At 44.7% G+C, this 22,552-nt stretch overlaps 1 protein-coding gene across 2 annotated transcripts in view; it reads right to left on the bottom strand.

The window, feature by feature from the left end:
• Positions 1-3,360: 3,360 nt before the first annotated feature.
• ADPGK (ADP dependent glucokinase) overlaps positions 3,361-22,552 on the bottom strand; it is a 43,280-nt gene continuing 24,088 nt past the window's right edge. The window contains exons 4-7 of one of the 2 annotated variants that reach the window (XM_059180457.1): positions 12,674-12,794; positions 8,159-8,355; positions 7,515-7,613; positions 3,361-4,933 (exon numbers count right to left, since the gene is read on the bottom strand). In XM_059180457.1, the coding sequence (XP_059036440.1) occupies positions 4,379-4,933; positions 7,515-7,613; positions 8,159-8,355; positions 12,674-12,794 (972 nt within the window). In that variant the 3' untranslated portion in view covers positions 3,361-4,378. The remainder of the gene's footprint in view (positions 4,934-7,514; positions 7,614-8,158; positions 8,356-12,673; positions 12,795-22,552) is intronic. The other variant, XM_059180458.1, reaches the window with a different exon arrangement.

The following is a 22,552-nucleotide window of genomic DNA, read 5'->3' as shown; positions in this document are numbered from 1 at the left end:
CCAAGGGAGAGTTTGAAAATGAAATTCAAAAAAATCCATTTATAAAACTCAAGAACTACTGATATGAAATACTTAGGAATGAACTTAAACACGCAGCCCTTGTACCCTGAAAACTACAAAGTGTTGCTGTGAAAAAGACCAAAAGGGAAAGCTAGGCCATGTTGACATGCTAGAAAACTAACTCTTGTTGAGGTAAAAATTCTTTCCAAATAGATCGGATTCCTATCACAAGCTCAACATTTGGGGTAGAAAGTGCCAAGGTGGTTCTAAAATGTGAGGAAGGGGGGTGCCTGGGTGGCTCAGTCGTTAAGTGTCTGCCTTTGGCTCAGATGATGGTTCTGGGATCCTGGGATCTAGCCCCACATTGGGCTCCCTGCTGAGCAGAGAGCCTGCTTCTCCCTCTCCCATTCCCCTGCTTGTGTTCCCTCTCTTGCTGTGTCTCTGTCAAATAAATAAATAAAATCTTAAAAGAAGGAGCACCTGGGTGGCTCAGTGGGTTAGGCCTCTGCCTTCGGCTCGGGTCATAATCCAGGGGTCCTGGGATCGAGCCCCACATCGGGCTCTCTGCTCATTGGGGAGCCTGCTTCCTCCTCTCTCTCTGCCTGCCTCTCTGCCTAGTTGTGATCTCTGTCAAATAAATAAAAATATTTTTAAAAAAAATCTTAAAAGTGTCAGAAAGATACAAAGGACTTGGTGCATCCAAGGTGATCTTGAACAAGGCTGAAGGACTTAACACTCATTACCTCACTTCAGGGCTTGACCAGAATAGCAATTATGTGATACTGGCATCAGGACAGACAAATAGATCCGTAAATAGACCCACACTTATCCAGTCATTGTTGATAAAGGCCTGAAAGCAATGCAGTGGGGGAAGGAAAGTCAGAGCCAGACCAACCAGATAGCTGTGTAGAAAACAGTGAATCTGATCCCAATCTAACACCATCCACAAAAAGTCACTCAAAATGGATTATAGACTGAGGTGTAAAACCTAAAACTGCAAAGCTCCAGGAAGAAAAGAACGCGACTATAAGCATGACAGGAAGAGTTCAATGCTTCAGACCAGTGAGCCAGAAAGAAAATGAGTATTTGTCTACAGACTGGGAACATATAAAGAACTCCTACAACTCAGTAATAAAACTAACCATCCAAACAACAATGTATACAAAACCACCCAGGGGCACCTGGGTGGCTCAGTGGGTTAAAACCTCTGCCTTCAGCTCGGGTCATGATCCCAGGGTCCTGGGATCAAGCCCCGCTTTGGGCTCTCTGCTCAGCAGGGAGCCTGCTTCCTCCTCTCTCTCTGCCTGCCTCTCTGCCTACTTGTGATCTCTGTCTGTCAAATAAATAAATAAATCTAAAAAAAAAAAAAAAAACCCCAAAACAAAAAAACCACCCAGCTGGGGGGGGGGGAGGAGTAGGCAGATTTGGACACTTCACAAAGATACATGAATGGCCAATAATCATGTAAAAAACACTATTCGCCATCAGGAAGATGCAAAATTAGATTACAGTGAAATACCATTATTTACTTTCAAGATGGCTTACAATCAAACTTGGGCACATCCGAATCCTGGTGCCAACGAGAAGCCTCCGGAACTGTCACACATCATTGGTGGGAGTAAAACGGTTCAGTCACTTTGGAGGGATGGGAACATTCTGTACCTGGATAGGCTTTTGGGTTAGACAGGTGTACACGTTTGTCAAAACCACCAAATGATACACTTGACATCTGTGTAGCTCCACTGTATGAAAATTTTTACCTACGACAAGACTCCAGAGTCATTGTGCTAGTTTTTCAAGGTTTTAAAATAGTAGTAAAGAGACCCAGAAAATTGCCAGTTCAGTTTGGGAATTGTAACTGGTAATTATTAAGCTTTGAAATACGTGCTGTGTACTGTACTATCTTGCACAGCACTCTCCTTTACACGTACACTAAGAACCCCGAGGGGCGACCATGCACCCACTTCATTGATGAGCAAAGTGAGGCTCAGGAGGATCATATGCCGTCTCGACACCCTGCACAGAATGTGAGTTTCCTCCGATGAGCTCTCCTTCCCACTAGCCAGAATAAAAATGCAAACTCAGTCTGCATGATGGTGACGACTGATCTGGGGCCAAACTGTCCTCTCAACAGTTTGGTGTGGCTGGTGCTTTCCCTAGAGCATTAAACCTTCTCAAGCAAGTATGAGTGTTAATAGCATCTTAGGGAGGCTCATTTCTCACCAGGCCCCCTTTTCTAGTCCAGTCGATTTTCCAACCTCTGACCAAGTCCCACACGGAAAGCTCTGTACCATACAGCTTCGGGCGCAGGTGGAGGCCCGAGGCCGCACATGCCGCTTATCCTGGCAGCTCACTTCCGCAAAGCCTCTCCCAAGTGCTGGAGTCCGAGCTTCCTGCTGAGGCTTAGCTGCCTTCTAGAAAAGGTGGGACGTCTGGAGGGGCCCTGTGCGCATTCCTGACTCCGTGCAGCTCATTCAGGCACAAGTAAAGCTTCTCAAGACGGAAAGGAATACTTGCCCTATACGCACAATGCATTGGGATACTTTGTGTTAACCACCAAAATGACTATAAAAACACTGCTCTAAGGTACGTGCTGATTACATGTTCCTGACGTCCCCATGCAAACTGGGGGACCATATATACGAAGGCAGAGGGGAGCAGACAGCTCGGAGCCGGACTAAGAAAAAGGCCCGTGGGAAACACCTCAGTACTCTCACAGCTGTCTTCGGTTTACGTAACAGAAGTGAGGAGTTATTCCAGCTCTTCTTGGAAAAACAGAAAGCTCTTCCCACTTCAGCCTTTCTAATACAAATAGGCTAGGAGCTTGGTGTTTAATTATTTTTAATGGAGCCTGGAGGCAGAGACTGATGGGGTAGCAGCCAGAAATTCCCTTAATTGCTTGCTTTGAATTTCAAGCTCTAGGTTTAAATTCTCTTTGAAGGAGTGAGCAAGACTTTCCTTCTTACCCACAGCAGGCGGGGGAGGTCATACACAAAGAACCCGAGGTAGTTTTGAGGTTCCAGAAGCTGCTAAGAGCCAGGTATGAACTGATTACCCCTGACCCAAGTCAGCCAGCCAGCAGCTGCCGCGTTCACACCGCTCTTTGAACTGAGAAGGCTCACCGCACTCTTCCAAACGGCTGTTCCACAGTGGCTTGGCTACTCTGTCTTGGTACTACTGTCTTTTGTCACCTTAAACCAACAGACGACAGATCTATAGCTCAGGCTCAGCGGTGGGGAAAAAATAAACACCTCAGGAGCAGAGTAACATACAGCTCACGTCCTAGTCAAGATCAGAAATGATTAGACTTTTCCGGCACCAGAGTGGGGCTGGGAGAGAGAGACTCAATCACAAGCAGACTTAGGATTCCTGAAATGTAAATTGTTTTTAATATATTTAAAAGCACACGGAAGTCTCCTTGACTTATAAAAAAATAAATACATAACATGACAGATTTATTCATGATTCTGGGGCTCGGATGAGGTAAAACTTTTTAATGGATGTGGCGTGTCAATGTAACACAGACATGATCTGTTACACACGCAGAAGCATATTCCAGTTGTAAAAGCAAATTCCTTCAACGATCAGAACGAACAAAGATCAGTCTTCCACTGTAGAAAGTGTATCCAGAGCTGGGGGCTGAGACTGGGCCCAGGCACAGTGGGCTCTGGACCAGCCTACAACCCCGGGGGAGGGCAGAAGGCAGAGGCTGGCAGTCCCCAAGGCCACCCCACAGGCGAGCCAGGCTTCTGAGCAAAGGCAGAAAATGAAGGCCTTCCTCAAAGGCGGCACAGAGCCTCAGCTGCAACTATGAAGCCACAGGGACGACTGTTCTGTCCTGACTTGGGGCTCTGTCTGCACTTTGAGAGCAGAAGACTACGAAGGTGTGCTCATTAAACATTTTCGTTGTAACACTGAATGGAAATCGTGATCCTGCCCATGAGCACAGAGTGGGGAGAGAACACGAGACCCTCGTTCTGGGCTCCACAGGGGCCGGGAGCCCAGGAGAGCCTGGGCCCCTGGAGAAGTGCTTTCTTCAGCGGACACGCTCTCCAGAATGGAGTCTGGCCTGAAATAATTGACAACGCTGCACAAAATGGGGACATGGCAATCAAGTTTTACCCCTGTAACACACAACATAAAAAAACTCCCCAAATCCAGTCTTGTTAGTAGATAGCTAAATTCTGATTAAAACCTGAAATGTTTCTGTGTAATCGTCAACAGGCTGGAATGTATCTGATACAGTTGAATCTGTTGTTTCTTTGGCTATCTATCCTTCAATTAGATCTAGAAACTGTTTGGACACCCCTCCATCCTATGTTTCCTGTAATTTAAACTGGGTAGCTCTCCTTCGGAAAAATTACCCACAGCCACCTTCCTAGGAGTGCGGGCGGACTTCTGAGTAGAAGAGGCCTTCGGCGGAAATGGCATCTCCAAGGCCCACTGTTCGAATGGGATCTTTACACACCAGCACCGGTGTGAAGTGGAAGGATACGCCCTCCCTGTGCCACTTGGCTACTGGCTCGTTGGGGTTTATTACAATCCTCGAGCCCGCCTCCGAATGGGAGGTCATGAACTCACGGGGTGCCCGCAGGGACATTCGACTGGCATCGATGGTGTCTGTCGCACAGGCCTGTGTCCCAGCCACGCGAGCGCCCGCGGCCACAGCCGCCAGCTGATTGGCCCAGTGTCCATCAACAGTCGCCAGGATGTGGTAGACTAGTGTGTGGAAATGGATCCTGGTGAGGTCCGAGGCTCTGCTTTTACTCCTCCCGTGTTCCTTCAAGATCCAAAAGAGGATGTCACTGACCATGCCCACGTCGGGGATGCCATTCCATGAAGAGAGAGAGGAGTGAGGGCCAGATGCCGCCTGGCTGAGGAACAGCAGCTCCTGTTCGTTCAGGCCCAGAGAAGTCACCGCAGGAAAGACCTGCTAACAGAAACATAACGGAGGTCTCTTTCTGATGGACACCTCACTCCCAAGAGACCCGAGGACACAGTGAGTGACTATAAGTCAGGGAAGGCAGGCAGAACGATGTTCTTCCTTCCCATGAGACTCCCTGCCCCAAAAGTGATGGTCACAGGTACTGCTTTGGCCATGACACCTCTAACCGTACCTTCATTATCCCTTGGGATAAATCCAGAAAGTGGCAGTGATACTGCTGTGGACTCGGTCTTTTGTTACATTCACTCAAAGGGCAGAGAGGCACCTACTTCCTATTTCTGTCCATGGTGCCTCGCTTGAGACTTTGCACGCACAGCAGACCCTTGCCTACCGGTGGGACATATTCCCAAACGCCAGCAGGCACCGGGCCAGTGGAGCAGAGAAGGCTCTGGCAGCACACAGGCTCAGGTGGTTCCGTGTACACGCCAAGAAGCAGGGAGAAAGGTCTCCTGTTAGAGCTAAGATTTTAAGCAGGGATGGGTTAGGTAAGGCTGTATTTAGTGCTGATGGTGCGCATGGGGTACTGCAAAGGAGCCGCTGAGCCGGTTTTAGTCTTAAGGGGAGCTGCTACGACCTCCTGCTCTCTGACCTGGTGCTCCTCTCCTCGAAGCCAGAGCACTGCACACACGGGGAAGGGAAGGGGTATGTGTGGGTGCATGTGGCTTTGCTAACGTAAGAGCTCTTCCACTTAGGGCATGTGCTGTGCGAGGCCCTGAGCGGGTGGCTTTTGCTCATTCAATTCTTACCATAACCCTCCCAGAGCAGGAGCAGGAGGAATTGCCTCCATTTACCAGCTATGGGGACCAAGGCTCAGAAAGGTTAAATAGATACACAGAAAATGAAGTAAACACGGCTTTTTTAAAAAGTGGAAAGGTAACCTTAAAGAGGAAATGCAAATTAAAACCTCTACTGAGAGAGACCAAGTGCAAACCCTGACATAAATGGCGGAGTGTGGGCGATAACCATGTGTGTGAGTGAGGGGCAGACACTCACAGCAGTGACACTGGGGGTGACAATGCCTGCGGCGGGGGAGGTGGTGGCTGTGCGTGGTGGCTATTTGGGAACTCACCACATGCTACAAACTTGAAACTACCCTAAAAGGTAAAGTCTATTAAAACAACCAAAGACTATTCTCAAATATTTTTCACCTGTCAGACTGGTCAAAGAATGCGTGTTTCTAATCACATCCTGGTGCCAAAGATACGAGGAAATGAGCACTTTAAAGGGTTCCAGTGGAGGTGAATGGGGACAGCTCTCGCGGAGGGCATTCTGGCAGCATTAAACTTACAAAGGCCTTCTCGGCTGCCCCTGGCAGTTGTACTCCTGCGAATTCATCGGACACATGTACCTGCTCAGGGGAAATGAAAGTCACGTACGAAGTTCTCTGCTGCACCACCGCCTGGGATAGCTAAGGTGAGAAACCAAGATGCCCACCAAGACGGTGCAGGGTGAATAACCCAGGGAACCCCATACTCCCTTTCATCACCTGGTTGTGAAATGGCAGGATGTTCCCCGGTGATGACGAAGAAAAGCCCTCCAAATCCAATCAGTGAAAAAAAGCCAAGTGCAGAACAGTCTATATTCTGAACACTGTGCTACCTTTTGGGGTAAAAAGGAACCAAACATTAAGGCTACATTCCCATGTTTGCTTCTATCTATACAGAGACACTGGAGGCATAAGGATGAAACCAAGAAGATTCCTAACAGTGCGTACAGGTGGTGGGAGACTTCATTGTGTATCTTAGTATTATTGGGGTTTGAACCATATGAATAACCTTTTAATCTGTGATAAAGGTTAAATAATAAAAAAATAAACGGTTACATAACTGGTTGAAGTTCAGAAAGCTAGAGAATGGCAAAGCTGGAGCTCTAACCCCAGCTTCTGAAGCCTGTGTCCAGATGCACCGTACTCCTGGGTCTGATCGCGCCTACCTTCCAGAGGCAGGAGGCGAACGCCTTAGTGCCTGGTGGTGAGGAAATGAAGCTCCCCTGAAGTTGCTCTCCTCTGAGCTTCTGGAACTTCAACTGAAAGCAGCTGAGCTGGTCTTTCTGTTTTCTCCTTTGGGTTCTACTACAAAAACCGTTCACTCCAACTTCTCCATTCCAGGAGAAACAGGACCCACAGATCCACTGGTGGTGCTGCCACATTTCTTTTTTTTTTTTTTTTTTTTAAGAATTTTATTTATTTATTTGAGAGAGAGAGATCACAAGTAGGCAGAGAGGCAGGAAGAGAGAGAGGAAGGGAAGCAGGCCCCTGCTGAGCAGAGAGCCCGATGCGGGACTTGATCCCAGGACCTGAGATCATGACCCCAGCCGAAGGCAGTGGTTTAACCCACTGAGCCACCCAGGTGCCCTGCTGCCACATTTCTAACCTAGTAGGGGATCCTGGTCCACAACGGCTCTGGCTCCTTCTCTGGATCTCTGTGGAGCCAGGTCTGAGTGACAGAACATCCCTACCTCAGGATGTTCTGAGCCCCAAGAGCTGGCCCCACTGGAAAAGGGCACTTCTCTGCGAGGCCCCTCGAGAGTGAGGGCCACAGAAGGCCGCACACGCTGCCCCTGTGCTTACCTGATGCACGATGCTCCTCATGAGCTCCTTGTTGGTCATACTGGCCAGCTCGAGGTGGATGGGAATACCAGTAGGGATGTCAGAAATGGAGCTAACGACCTGCCAAGAGAAGAGCACAGTGGTGCCATCAGAAGCAGAACTCATCAAGAGGGAAGAAGGGGTCACGGCCTTTTTTGCATCACGATGAAAGCCTAAGCCCCCGGGGGTCACACAGCCTCCAGACGAGGGATGCTCTTGCTGACAGGGAGGAGTCAGGGTGACAAACTCTGGGCACCAAGAACCGCCCCTGTGCACTAAGGGAGCAGCCTATTCCCGGGGCCTACCCTGAGGAACCGCAACACAGCTGATGTGAGATGACACACAGGACACAGAGGACGCAGACCACACACACCGTGGCTGGAGCCACACTCAGTGTAGTGCAGGGCACAGAGGCTCAGGCAAGAGGAGGTTCTGCCCTGTCCTACTCGAGCTGCCGCCGCGGCCAAAGGAGCACTGGGAGGCACCTCCCCGTGGCGGCGGCCGTGAATCATCCTCGGGGGCCAGGACCGACGCCCAGGCAGCTCGAGCTGCAGAGGTCTAGAGCAGCGGGAACCTGAGGAAAAACGCTAGCCGAGATCTGGGAAATTCTGTGACAGTGCTATTACCTCCAAGAGCCTCTTCCTCTGGAGCTCCTTGCTTTGTCCCTCCATCATGTGCAATCCAGAGAGGACCACCAGGTCTGGCTGAAACTCCTCCAGGCTAGACACAAACACCTCCAGCATATTCATGGCCCCGTTGGAGAGGTCGTGGGAGAAGATGAATCGGTTGGCATGGGGAGCTTTTAACCGGCCCCACTCCTCCCCTAGAGAAGCCCAGTCAACACAATGGGAAGAAAAGGAAGAGGCTTTAAGTCTCCTAGCTGAGGGGGCTGGAGGGGGCCTCCCTGGAGCCCTGGGCCTAGGCAGGCTGGCTTCCAGCCGACTGGAGCCTGGCTATGATGGCCTAGCCATGATGGCGCTGCAGCCAAGAGGACCTGCTCAGTTAAGAAACCAATGAACAGGACTGGACCCCAACCCAACAGAACAACAAACACAGCGTGGGTGCGCTACGCCTTTTTTAGGGGGCTGCCAGTTAGTCCCAGGGAAGTTCTATTGCCCACTGAGCTCTCACACAGGATGCCTGGGTCCCTTCCCCACTACAGAGCGGCAGCACAACCTCCAGATACCAGCACCCAGTGCGCACCGTGCACATGGGACACACGACCTTTCTCAAAGCACTTCCCACCTCACAGCTGGGCCCCACGGAGCCTGGAATTCCACAAGTCAAGCTGACCGCGGCCCCTCCTCCCCGCTGCCTGCTGATGGTTTCCCGGCACTTGATCCAGATGGTAGCGTCTGGCTGCGCTAGCCTCCTCTGATCAAGCTGCTTTGGAATAATGCCTGCTCAAGACCAAGTTCAAGTGCTACCTCCTCCCTAAGTGACTGCTTACTGCTCCAACCCGAGGTGCACTTTCACTGCTTTGAACATCCATAGAGGCTTCCCTTCATATGGTTTGGGGAATATCATTTTTCTTTGAAGTACCTCTTTTACAGTTCTGAATGAGTACTCAAACTTAGACCATTACTTAACTTCCCTCACATCTGTGCCCCATCTCCCCACACAGAATGCCAGCTCCTTGAAAGGAACACTGTATGTCTCGGGTTCTCCAAGCCCTTGTCCCAGGCCCACTCAGCATCTGCTCAATGGATCCAAACAAAGGGAAGCTAGAGCCACTTGTGGGTGGGTCTTCTGGTGGGGGGAGCAGTTTGGGATCTGTGCCCACCACAGGAATGGCTCTTCCCACAGGCCCCGCATCAGAGTCAGAATCTCCTGGGGAGCTGAGTTTTAAATGTGCAGGTGGCGAGGCCCACCGCCAGAGATCCTGATGTGCACGTACGTGGAGAACTACCCTGAAGACCCCACAGTGGCCAAGCATTTGAGAGGTGTGCGCTATGGCGGGTATCCTAAAGCAGGGCAAGTGACAGAGGCCTTCCCCGGGTTCACTTGGAGAAGCCTCACCACCCATTCTTCTGCCAAGACTCGGTAGCAAATCTTGAAACTCAGTCAGTGCAAGGGCTACCTAGACTCTGCACCTACTTCAGGCAATTCCCAAATGACCCCCCTGACCCCCAGCCAGCATGGGGGCTTTTCCTGAGACTGAGGGGCAAGACTTAGGAGCTGGGTTTCTAGAGCTTTCCCTCCAAGTAAAGAATTCATCTCATTTACAAAATTAGAGTTCATACACTGAAAGCTCGTTTTTCACTGGTTTCTATCACATTTACTGGACACTCCTTCAGAAGGTTTTTCCTTAAGGCAGACAAACTGCAGCAAAGGGTTTCCTCACACTGCAGGCTGATGTGCTGTTATCAGCAAACCGCTTCCTCCTTCCTACAACGGGCCTCTCTGCACAGAAGCCTTGCCTCTCCAAGGGGAGTGTGCATGCGTGTGCGGGCCTTACTCTGGAGCAAGGGTCAAGGCTGGCAGGGCCCAGCTTCCCTTTACTGTGAGTTCAGCTTTACTGATTTCATTCCTCTGAAAAGCATTTTATATGTGGGTCATTCATATAAAAATCTTTGAAAACAGAAAAGGACATTTCCTCCTTACAACCCCCAACACAATGGTTATGCCGGTTAAAATGCCACAGTCCTTTAACTCCTGGTCCACGCCTTATCATTTGTCCACAGAAATCATCCAATAATGGTCCACACAGCTGAGTGCAACACTCTGAACCCATTTTATCTCCAAACACCCAAAGCAAGGGCGGCCTCCCCTGCTAAGCCTCTCCTAATTTCATGGCCTCACCCCTATGAAATTAGGTCACAGGACCTAATTTCACATTCCTAAACGTGAAATTAGAAATTTCACATTTCCTAACTCTGCCAACCCCACCAGACGCAGCTGCTTCCTCCCCTGGGCCACTGCTGGTGCCTCTTAAGGACGGGACACATGCTTTTGTCATCCTCTGCTCAAGAGCTCATGCCCCGCAGTGAGCTGAGCACTGGACCCACGCCTTCCGTCACCAGCTCATCCTGCCTCACACTGTCCCTGCATGCAGCGTGTGAACGAATGAATGGGCAAAGGAACAAGTCAACGAGAGGAAAGACTGAGGACATCGATGGCCTGTGACAACAAAGAATATGGGTATGACTCCAAATTCAACATCTCCCCCAAAGACGAGATTCTGCACAAGGGGAGAAATCCACATCAGAGTCCTCCCGAGGGCAGGAAAAAGTGAGAGAAGCAAAATAAATAGGCCTCTGCAGGCAAAGACGAGAAGGGAAGTGGAGAGCTGCTCCTTGACTGTTCCCACAGGACACAGGACTGACAGAGTGGCCTGAGAGGCGAACCGACTAGAATGCAGACAGGACGAGTCTGGAACCTCAAAGCCCCCTTGTTCTCACAGAGCTCGAAATGTGTTTCTCTGAGCGATCCCTTCTCTCAATTTACCGTCCTGCCCTTTGGCCACTACGTGTGACTCAGTACGTCCCCAGCCCAAAGCCTGAAAACAAGCTTCTCTGGGCAAATCTGGCAGGGGAAAAGGAGGAAATGATTGGTGACAAATCCTCTTTTTATTCATCTAAATTTGAGAGAAGCTGGGGATGGATTTCTGTGAAGACAAATGATCTGAGGGCTTCTGCCACCAGACTAGGTTCCCTCCAGGGGTCAGTGAAAATGTAATTTCAAATAAAGTTTAATGGGAGGCCCTGCTTTGTACTAACAAAATAAGGCACAGAAAAGAAAAACTAAAGTGTGGGGTTTATAAATCCAAGGATGGAGATGGTCTCCTTTCAAGATTAGCTGTGCTGTCTGCTTACCTCCACACGAGGCACAGCTGTCAAATCCAAAGCAAAATCTGGCTGAGGAGAGCAGTCTCTCCACCCTGCAGTCACCAGGGAAGATGACAGAAACCAGGAACCAGGAAGGTCCCCGGGTCAGGAGGGGAGCACCAGCCGGGTAACAAGGGAGAGGAATCTGGAACTGGCAGCAGCAGCACTTCCAAGGCACATCTTTAGCTCTTCCAGACCCTTCCTGTCAACAGTCAGGTTCATGCCTTTCACTGAAGGAGTGAACCCTTGCCACAGTCTTAGCAGTAAGAACTATCATTCTGAGTTTCTGAGAAACTCCAAACTTGCACACAAGGAAATGTGAACTGCCTACTGCAACGGTCTGTCCATAATGTTCAGACCTAGCCCTTCCCAACTCCCTGATCCAATAAACAACCCAAAGAGAACCAGTGACAAACAATTCTTTTTATGCACATGGAAAACATAATTTTCCAGGAGCACTCTATTTCCTGTCTCACATGAATTACTCTAACAGGTGAGCTTCTCTTAAATCAGCTTGGAAGCAAATCACTGAAGCCTATTAAAGCAGTGCTTTAAGGGACCAATTAGTCTATTTAGATGCTTGAGTCTTTGAGTTAATCATGTGTTGAGTCAGACATTCAAGAGTCTGAGTTCTAAGCAGAGGAAAGAGACAACAGCAAATACACAGAATTAAAGAGTTAAAATGTGTTCAGGTATTTAGGATTCTCTAAGAATCAGAACTGTGGTCTCTGTGACAAAAAATTTCTGGGATTGACGCTGGGTGGGCTGGATCTGGACTCAGGAGCACCGAAACATTATATAATGGAAAATAATGTAAGTGTTGCTAAATACAAACACTTCACTACCACACCCCAGGGAAAATAAAATCCTTCAAAGGAAGTTTGCCAGAGGCCTGGAATCAATCCCAAACGGCTTGGAACAGTTGGCCAGAAAATCCTAGGGCAGAATCCAGCATAGCGCTGAACAGATGTTACTTGCCCTTCTCTTTCCTTAGTAATAAAGAAAAACTTCCTATATGTGTGTTTAACACATTCTCACTTTTATTCAAGATGCTGGTTTTCCTAGAGCCGAACTTCTCTTGGGTTCAGATCAGTTTTGTCTGTAGATCTGGGAATTTTCTTCAATGTTACACTACTCTCTATTTTGAGACAATGGCCAGTTTCAGCTCAGCAGAACCAAGAGGTCAGGGAACTTGTAAGGCAAGAAAGGGTCCTGTCAACTTACAAAGATCAATTTCTAGCACAGTTACACCCCAATCTGACAACACACAATCCTCTGTCCAGTCTCACACCATTACGTACTCATTTCTCTTACCTGCTTGATATTCTAAAATAAGGTGGAACTCATCCACTTCCTGCAATGACTCTGGTGGAACAAATACATTATCATCAAGAAGTTCATGCAGCTTTGGACCAACTGGACCGCAAAGAAGAACCTGGAGACAAGACACAGGAAATCTATCAGGAGATCTGTCCCTGTTCCCACTGAATCTATACAGTGACCAAAAAGGTACATTCAGGACGCTCCTATTCATTTCAACCAAAAACTGGAATCCAAATGTTATTTTAAATGCTTTGGTTTGGAGGTATGTAGTAAGTCCTATTACTATCACATATATCCCTATGGAGGGAATGGCCACCAGAAATGAGGGGCTGAGAAGAGACCTGACTCATACCTGTTAGACAGATACCTCCGTAGCTGTGGAATCTAATATACTCTGCAAGGGACTGAATATTTTTGTCCTCCCCAAAGTCCTATATTGAAGCCTAACTGCAGATGTGACAGTATTTGGAGACAGGGCTTTCAGGAGGCAACTAAGGTCCAATGAGGTCATACAGAGGGGATCCTAATCCAAGAGGATTGGTGGCCTCATAAGAAAAGGAAAAGTGAGAGCTAGGTCTCTCTCTTTCCATCTTACCCACTGAAGAAAGGCCATGTGAGGACACACCAGAAGGTGGCTGCAAGCCAGGAAAGAAGCCCTCACCAGAAACTAGACCCTGCTGGAATCTTGATCTTGGACTTTCCAGCCTCAGAATTGTGACAAAATAAATTTCTGTTGTTGAAGCCACCCAGCCGATGGCATTTTGTTATTACGGCTAAGACACACTCCACTCCCCCTTTCTTTTCTTTACTCACTCATCCTACGTAAGCAAACAGAGATGGCAAGTTGCTCAGAGCTGCCTGATGAGGACAATTCTGTTTGAATCTTACAGAGTTTAGAAAAGAGCCTCGGGATGACAATATGGCCCCCAATCACAGGACCTAATTTGTGGGATCAGGCCCCTAGTATACTTGGCTGTTATGTGAACAGGATAGCCTTCCAGAGATGGGAATTAAAGAGCACCTCAATTCAGCAAGTTGGGGGAGGGGGAGGTGCTCTGAAACTTTTCCTAAACCTTTTCAACTCCAACCTGGGCCTCTCCCTGGCTATTCCTTCTAGAAGTCATTTCACATCTACTGATGTTCTTCACAAGCTGCTATTCCTGCCACACCTCTGGACCCCACTCACAGCCGGGCCAACCTGCTCATAACCACCAAACAATGAGGCTTGGACAGGGATGTAAAGGAAAGTTCCCAGAGATGATCAACACGATTTCAGATTTAATGTGCCCCACCCAGAGAGAGGCTTCAAAAGGCATTTTACTTGACAATTAACTGCTTGCTTGTACAGTTGCCACTTTACTTCTTTTGTCTAATTCCTGGTCAGAACTTTAGCCTTCAAGATGAGAGAACACAGGCCAAATTTTCCCTCCTTTCCCAAAACAAAAACAGACAAAATATATGAAACACAGGTTTTTACAACATTTGGATACAACAACAAAGGACAGTGATTCCTAACAGGAAAAAAACGAACTGAGTAAGACCTACAAATGCCGCATGAAATTACCTTAAAGGAGTTTCCAGATAGACAAAATCTGAAAAGAGTTCATCATCAGTGGACTTGCACTATAAGAAATGTTAAAGGAAATCCTTCAGGCAGAAGTCAAATGATACCAGATAAAAGAAGAAATAAACATCTAAACAATGGAATGAGGAGCACCAGAAATGGTAACTCTGGATAAGTACCTAAGATCTTTTTCTTACTACTGAAATCTCTTTAAAAGATAATCAACTGTTCAAAGAGCAGTATTAACAACACCAGATGAGGTTTATAACATACACAGAGGTAAACCATATGACAACAACACTATAAAGACCAGAGAAAAGAAATGGAAGCACCTGTTTATTATAAAGTCCTCAGATTATACATGAAGTATGACATCACTGACCATAGACTGTGATGGCTAAAAACGTACACTATAAATCTTAAAGCAACCATTAAAATAATGAAGAATTATAGCTAATAAGCCAGAAGATAATATGAAAGTGTAGAAAATAATTCAAAAGAGTGCAGAAAAAGAAGGAAAAGGGAAGATAAAGAGGTGGGACAAACAGAAAACAAGGAGCAAGATGTCAGACTTAAACCCAACCTAATTTATTAACAAACACATTAAGTGTAAATGGCTTAAACAGCCCAATTAAAGGAGATTGTCAAAGTGGATTAAAAAGCAAGCCCCAAATATATGATGCCTACAAGAAATATTTATTTATTAATTATGAAATCTAAGTCACCTTTTTATTTACTTTGCAACAGACTAGTATGTTGTTTTTATTTGGACACATTACTACTGCCCTCTCATTTTGTTTTTAATTGATGTATAGTTGACACAAAATGTTACATTAGTTTCAAGTGTATAATATAGTGATGCAACCAATCTATATGTTATGCTATGCTCACCACAGGTGTAGCTACCACCTGTCACCAACACTATAACAATACCACTGTTACATAACAACACCAATCAATTGTTATATAACAATACCAACACTATAACAATACCATTGACTAGAATTCCCTATGCTGTACCTTTCATCTCCATAGCTTTTTCATTCCATAACTGGAGGCCTATACCTCCCACTACCCTTCATCCATTTTGCTCATCCTCCCACTGCCCAAGAAATACACTTAAATGTACAGACACCAAGAGGTTAAAACACAAAAATGGAAAAAGTTAAGTCACACTAACGCTAATCAAAAGAAAGCTACAAAGGCAATTTTAATCAAAACAGATTTCAGAGCAAATACTTTGAAATGATTTTCCTTATCCCTGGCAACGACAGAGAGGTCAATTCATAAAGAAGATACAGCAATCAGAAATAGTTAGATATACACTTAATGACAGGGCTTAAAAATACATGAAGCACAGAGTTATAGAACTGTAAGGGAAATAGATGAGAATGTTAACTATAGATGAGAATGTTAATACTTGCTTCTCAATAGACACAAAATCAGTAAGAATATAGACCTAACAATACTACCAACCAACCTGGCCTGACATTTCTATCCATTCAACAATATTATATACTTCTCTTCCTCCTCTACCCCCCACCCCCATTCTCCCTGGCACACATGTTCTCTATCAAATAAACAAAATCTTTAAAAAAAAAAAAAAGGAACTTTACTAAGATATACCACATTCTACGTCATAGAAAAAGTCTCAGTAAATTTAACAGATCAAGAGAAGTATACTGGGCGCCTGGGTGGCGCAGTGGGTTAAGCTGCTGCCTTCGGCTCGGGTCATGATCTCAGGGTCCTGGGATCGAGTCCCGCGTCGGGCTCTCTGCTCAGCAGGGAGCCTGCTTCCTCCTCTCTCTCTCTCTCTGCCTGCCTCTCTGCCTACTTGTGACTCTCTCTGTCAAATAAATAAAAAAAAAAAAATTAAAAAAAAAAAAAAAAAAAAAAAAAAAAAAAAAAAAAAAAAAAAAGAGAAGTATACTCTCCGACCACAATGTAATTAAAATAAAAATCATTAGATTTCTATTTCTGGGAGGCTCAGACAATTAAGCATCTGCCTTTGGCTCAGGTCATGATCATGGGGTTCTGGGATTGAGTCCCTCATCGGGCTCTCTGCTCTGCAGGCAGTCTGCTTTCCTCTGCCCCTCCTCCCACTCATTCTCTCAATCTCTTTCAAATAAATAAATACAAATCTTTTTTAAAATAAAAAGAAAGAAATCATTAGTAGAAAGGTATCTGGAAGTATTTAGCTATCCCCAAGTACTTAGAAAGGAGATCACACACTTATAAATAGTTCAAGAAATCAGAGGGTTATTAGAAACTACTTTGAATTCAATGAAAACTACAATTATCAAAATCTGTGGGATGCAGCTAAAGAAGTAGTTAAGGGGAAATTTATAGCACTAATCATCTATATCAGAAAATAGTCTCAAATCAGACCTCAGCTTCTACCTTAAACTAGAAAAAGAGCAAGTTAAACATGAACAAGACTAATGAAACACAAAAGAGAGAAACAATAGAGAAAAATCAATGAAACCTAATATTAATTATTTATTGCAAAGATCAGTAAAATTGATAAAACTCTAAGCAAACTGATAGTGAAAAAAAAAAAGATCACAAGGGGAAACTGCAGAAAGATCCTGAACTTGTCTCCTCCCACAGACACAATGAGCCTGCAACAATACACAGAGCAACTCTCTCTGAGAACAACTGAAGATTAGCAAAACAACTCTTCCACATTAAAGACATAAAGAAAAAGACATACTGAGAAGGGCAGAAGGGACACAGACACATTTTGGCTGGGATCCCAACCCCTGGTGTCCTGACCCACAAGTGGGAGGCAGAGCACAGGTGTGGAGGTTCTCCCTGAGGAGTGAGGGGTTCAAACCCTACACTGGACACCCCCTGCTCTAGGATCTGCACTAGAAGGAGGAGCCTTTATAATGCTGGGCTCTGAAAATCAGAGGGGCTTAACTCTACAGGAACAACAGGGTTACAGTAGACTGATACTTTGCTACTGAAGGGTGTACACAGAATCTCACTCATGCCAAGACCCAGGGCAGGGCAGCAGTTTGAAAAGCACCTGGGCCATGGAAGAGATCTGACTAATTTTAGGATGTGTGCTGGAGGGGAAGGGATCTAGAGGAAATTTCTCTGTGAATAGAAGCATTAGCACGTACCATTTTTTGTCCTCCTTCAGCCTAGCTGGCCTGACATTAGGAACAAAAGTTCTAGCACTTTCTATCTACTTCACTACCACTGCTCACCCTGTTCCTGCCATCCCCCTGCAGACCTGCCCTCCCCGGCAGGTACCCCCTCCAAAGTGGCTCTTGCCCCACCACACCTGATGGGCAACCTCTTCTGGGATCTACACCTCTCTAAAGCCACTCCTGCCCCGGGAAGGGGAGGCCAGCCCCAACCACCAGTGCCCCTGCACCAGCCACAGCCTCTGAGCTAGCCAGGCAAACCCCAACCACCAGCGTGCCTACAGCACTTGCAGCCCAGCACAAGAGATGGTATGTGCAGCCCACACAGGCAACACTCTAGAGTGACTCTGTTGGACTAGCAGTGACTGCACTTCTGGGCCCCAAAGGATACCTTCTACACAAGGCTACCACCTTCAAGACCAGAAGATGTGAATGAACTACAAAATACATAGGAACAAACAGAGAGACAGACAAAATGAGACAGAGAAATATGTTCAGAAGAAAGACCTCAGAAAAAAGAACTAAATAAAACAAAAAAGGAATCGAACTGATAGAGTTCAATGTAATTAATGGTTATAGAGACATTCGCTGAACTTGGGAGTGGATGAACTCAGTGTAACTTTAACAAAGAGACAGAAAATATAAAAAGAACTAATCAGAGCTGAGCAGTAACTGCAATGAAAAATACACCAGAGGAAATCAACAGCAGATTGGAGACTGCAGAGAGTGGATCAGTGCTCTGGAAGGCAGATAGTAGAAACCACCCAAACTGAACAGCAAAAATAAAGAAAAAAAAATGAGGACAGATTAAGGGACCTCTGGGACAATATCAAGGGACATAACATCAGCATTATAGGGGTCTCAGAAGAAGCTGAAAACTTCTCTTCTCCAACCTGGGGGAGGAAACAGCCAGCCAGGTCCAGAAAGCATAGACAGCCCCAAGCAAGATGAAGCCAAGGAGTCCTCCAAGACACATAATAATTAAAATGTCAAAAATTAAAGAGAAAACCTTAAGAGCAACAGGAGAAAGGTAACTGGTTGGTTACAGGAAGACCTATAAGACTACTGGCTGATTTTTGAGCAGAAACTATGCAGGCCAGAAAGGAGTCCTATGACATATTCAAAGAGCTGAAAGGAAACCACCTACGACCAAAGATACTAAGGATATGGTACCCTGGAGAACTATTACTAGGATACCCTGCAGAACTGTCATTCAGAATTGAAGGAGCGATATTTCCCAGACAAACATAAGTTAAAAGGTGTTCACTACCACTAATCTTATAAGAAATGTTGATTTTTTAAAGCAGAAATGAAGAGGCCAAAACTAGAAGAAAATTATGAAAGGAAAAAATCTCACCGGTAAAGGAGGGAGACAAACCATAAGAGACTCTTAATCTCAGGAAACAAACTAAGGGTTGCTCAGGGGTTGGAGGGGTAGGGAGAAGGTGGTTGGGTTATGGACATTGGGGAGGGTATGTGCTATGGTGAGTGCTGTGAACTGTGTAAGCCTGATGGTTCACAGACCTGTACCCCTGGGGCAAATAATACATTATATGTTAATAAGAAAATATTTTTAAAAAGTTAAAAAAAGCAAACATATAGTGAGGGTAGCAGATTAGTCACTTACAAAGTTAGTGTGAAGGTTAGAAGACAATAAGAGTAAAATCAGGGGCTCCTGGGTGGCTCAGTGGGTTAAAGCCTCTGCCTTCAGCTCAGGTAATGATCCCTTGGTCCTGGGATTGAGCCCCACATTGGGTTCTCTGCTCAGCAGGAAGCCTGCTTCCCCACCCCACCCCCACCTGTCTCTCTGCCTACTTGTGATCTCTCTGTCAAAGAAATAAAATCTTAAAAAAATAGAGTAAAATCAACTAAATCTATATTAAGTAGTTAAGAGACACACAGAATTTTTTAAAAATGTAAAATATGATTCCAAATACATAAAACATGGGGTGGGGGGGAGTAAAATGTAGTGCTTTTAAAATGTGCCCAACCATCAACTTAAAATAGAATGCTATATATATGGGATGTTATATACGAACTTCACGGTAACCACAAAACAAAAACCTACAAGAGATACACACACACAAAAATAATCCAAGTGCAACACTAAAGAGAGCCATCAAGTCACAAGGGAAGAGAGCAAAAGAATAGAGAGTAACTACAAAAAGAACCATAAAACAAGAACAAAATGGAAATAAGTACATACCTATCAATAATTACTTCAAATGTAAATGCACTAAATGCTCCAATCAAAAGACACAGGGTGCCTGGATGAAAACACCAGAACCATCAACACACTGCCTACAAGAGACCCACTTCAGACCTAAAGATAAATACAAACTGAAAGTGAAGGGAAGAAGAAAGATTTCCATGCAAGGGAAACAAAAAAGCTGGAGTAGCAATACTAAATGAGACAAAACAGATTTTTAAACAAAGACTATTATAAGACAAAGGGCATTACATGATGGATAAAGGGGCCAATCTCACAAGAGGATGGAACAGTTGTAAGTATCTATGCATCCAACATAGGAAACCTATATATGTAGATATATAAAGCAAATATTAACAGACATAAAGGGAGAAATTGATAGTAATACAATAACAGTAGGGGATTTTAACACCCCATTTACATCAACAGATAGACCATCTAGACCAAAAGTCAATAAGGAAAGTGGGTTTGAATGACAAATTAGACCAGGGGGACTTAACAGATATACACAGAACATTCCACCTAAAAATAGCAGAATATACATTCTTTTCAAGTGCATATGGAACATTCTTCAGGCTAATTAATGTTAGGACACAAAGCAAGTCTCAATATATTTAAGATCAAAATCCTATCAAGCATCTTTTTAGACTATAATGGTATGGTAACTGGAAATCCATTCCAAGAAAAAAAGTGGAAAAAAACTATGTAGAAGCCAAACAACATACTACTAAACAACCAATGGGTCAACAAAGAAATCAGTGGAAATTAAAAAAAAAAATACCTTGAGATGAATGAAAATGGAAACACAGTATTTTAAAAATCTTTGGGGCACAGCAAAAGCAGTTCTAGGAAGGAAGTTTATAGCAATACAGCCTACATCAAAAAATAAGAAAAACTCAAACAATTTTTTCTTAAAGATTTTATTTTATTTATTTATTTGACAGAGAGAGAGGGAACACAAGCAGGGGGAGTGGCAGAGGGAGAAGCAGACTCCCCAGTGAGCTGTGAGTCTGATGCAGGGCTCGATCCAAGTACCCTGAGATCATGACCTGAGGTGAAGGCAGATGCTTAATGACTGAGCCACCCACTCGACCCTCAAATAAACAATTTAACCTTGACCAAAAGAAACTAGAAAAAGGGTAACAGTAAAAACCCAAAGCAGAAGGAAGGAAATGATACCAAAGAGTAGAGTAGAAATAAATGAAATAGAGACTGAAAGAACAGAAAAGATTGATGAAACTAAGGGTTAGTTCTCTGAAAACACAAAAGTGATAAACTTTTAGCCAGAGTCATCAAGAAAAAAAAAGAGGGGACTGCTGACAAACTAGAAGAAATGGACAAATTCCTAGAAACCATCTTCTTCTTTTTTTTTTTTTTAAAGATTTTATTTATTTATTTGACAGAGAGAGATCACAAGTAGGCAGAGAAGCAGGCAGAGAGAGAGGAGGAAGCAGGCTCCCTGCCGAGCAGAGAGCCTGATGTGGGACTCGATCCCAGGACCTGAGATCATGACCTGAGCCGAAGGCAGCGGCTTCACCCACTGAGCCACCCAGGCGCCCTAGAAACCATCTTCTAAGAGTGCAACAGGAAGAAAGAACCTGAACAGACCAATTATTAGTAATGAAATTAAATCAGTAATCAAAAAACTTTCAACAAACAAAAGTCCAGGATCAGATGAAATCACAGGTGAATTCTACCAAACATTTAAAAAATAGTTACAACCTCTTTCTCAAACTATTAAAAAATGACAGAGAGAAAGGAACATGTCCAAATTAATTCTATCAGGCCAACACTACCCTGAAAACAAAACAGAAAATTACAGGCCATATCACTGATGAACATAGATGTAAAAGTCCTCAACAAAATATTAACAAACTGCATTTCAAGTACATTAAAAAGATCGTTCAGACCTAGCCTTAGCAAAAGGCAACCAAATGGGAAAGGAAGAAGTCAAACTGTGGTTTGCTTGGGGAAGGTGGCAGGGGGATTGGCTAAATGCATGACAAGTATTGGGAGGGCATTTGTGAGGAGCACTGGGTGCTGTATGGAAGTGATGACTCACAGAATTCTACTAGTGAAACTAGTATTACCCTATACGTTAACTAACTGGAATTTAAATAAAAACTTAAAAAGAAAAACAACGAAGAATGATGGATAAAACAAAATGAAAAAAAGAAAACAACAACAATAAAAGTTCAAATGTGCATGTTCTGGCAAGACAGTTAGAAATCCTGACTCAAGAAAATAAAGCAAGAATCTAGATATTAGGGGGGGAAAAAAAACCTTCCACCACAACCAAGTGGGATTTATTCCAGGAATGCAAGAACGGTTTAATTTCCGCAAACCAATCAATGTAATATACCACATTAACTAAATGAAGGCTAAAAATCATATGATTATCAACAGATGCAAAAAAAAAAAAAAAGCATTTAACAAAATATAATAACTTTTAACAAAATGGGTATAGAGGAAACAACTCATCATAATTAAGGCCATCATATATGACAAACCCACAGTTAACATCATACTCAACAGATCCGGAATAAGACAAGATCAGGAACAAGACAAGGATGCATCTCTCGCAACTTTTATTCAAGACAGTACTGGAAGTTCTAGCTACAGCAATCAGAGAAGAAAAAGAAATAGAAGGCATCTAGACATAATGCTATATTTAGAAAACACAAAAGACTCCAAAAAAACTGTGGGATCTAAAGTCACAGTACACAAAATATACAGAAATCTGTTGCATTCTATATGGAAACAAACTAGCAGAAAAAAATTAAGAAAAAATATACCATTTACAATTGCATTAAAAGGAATAAAATGGGGAGTCAAGATGGCAAGAGAAGTAGCAGGCTGAGACTACATCAAGTAGCAGGAGATCAGCTAGATAGCTTATCAAACCATTGCAAACACCTACAAATCCAACAGGAGATTGAAGA

This window comes from Mustela lutreola, chromosome 7 (assembly GCF_030435805.1).
Source record: "Mustela lutreola isolate mMusLut2 chromosome 7, mMusLut2.pri, whole genome shotgun sequence".
Taxonomy (NCBI): domain Eukaryota; kingdom Metazoa; phylum Chordata; class Mammalia; order Carnivora; family Mustelidae; genus Mustela; species Mustela lutreola.
Note: the sequence above shows the minus strand (reverse complement) of the source record. Positions and strands in the feature narration are given on the sequence as shown.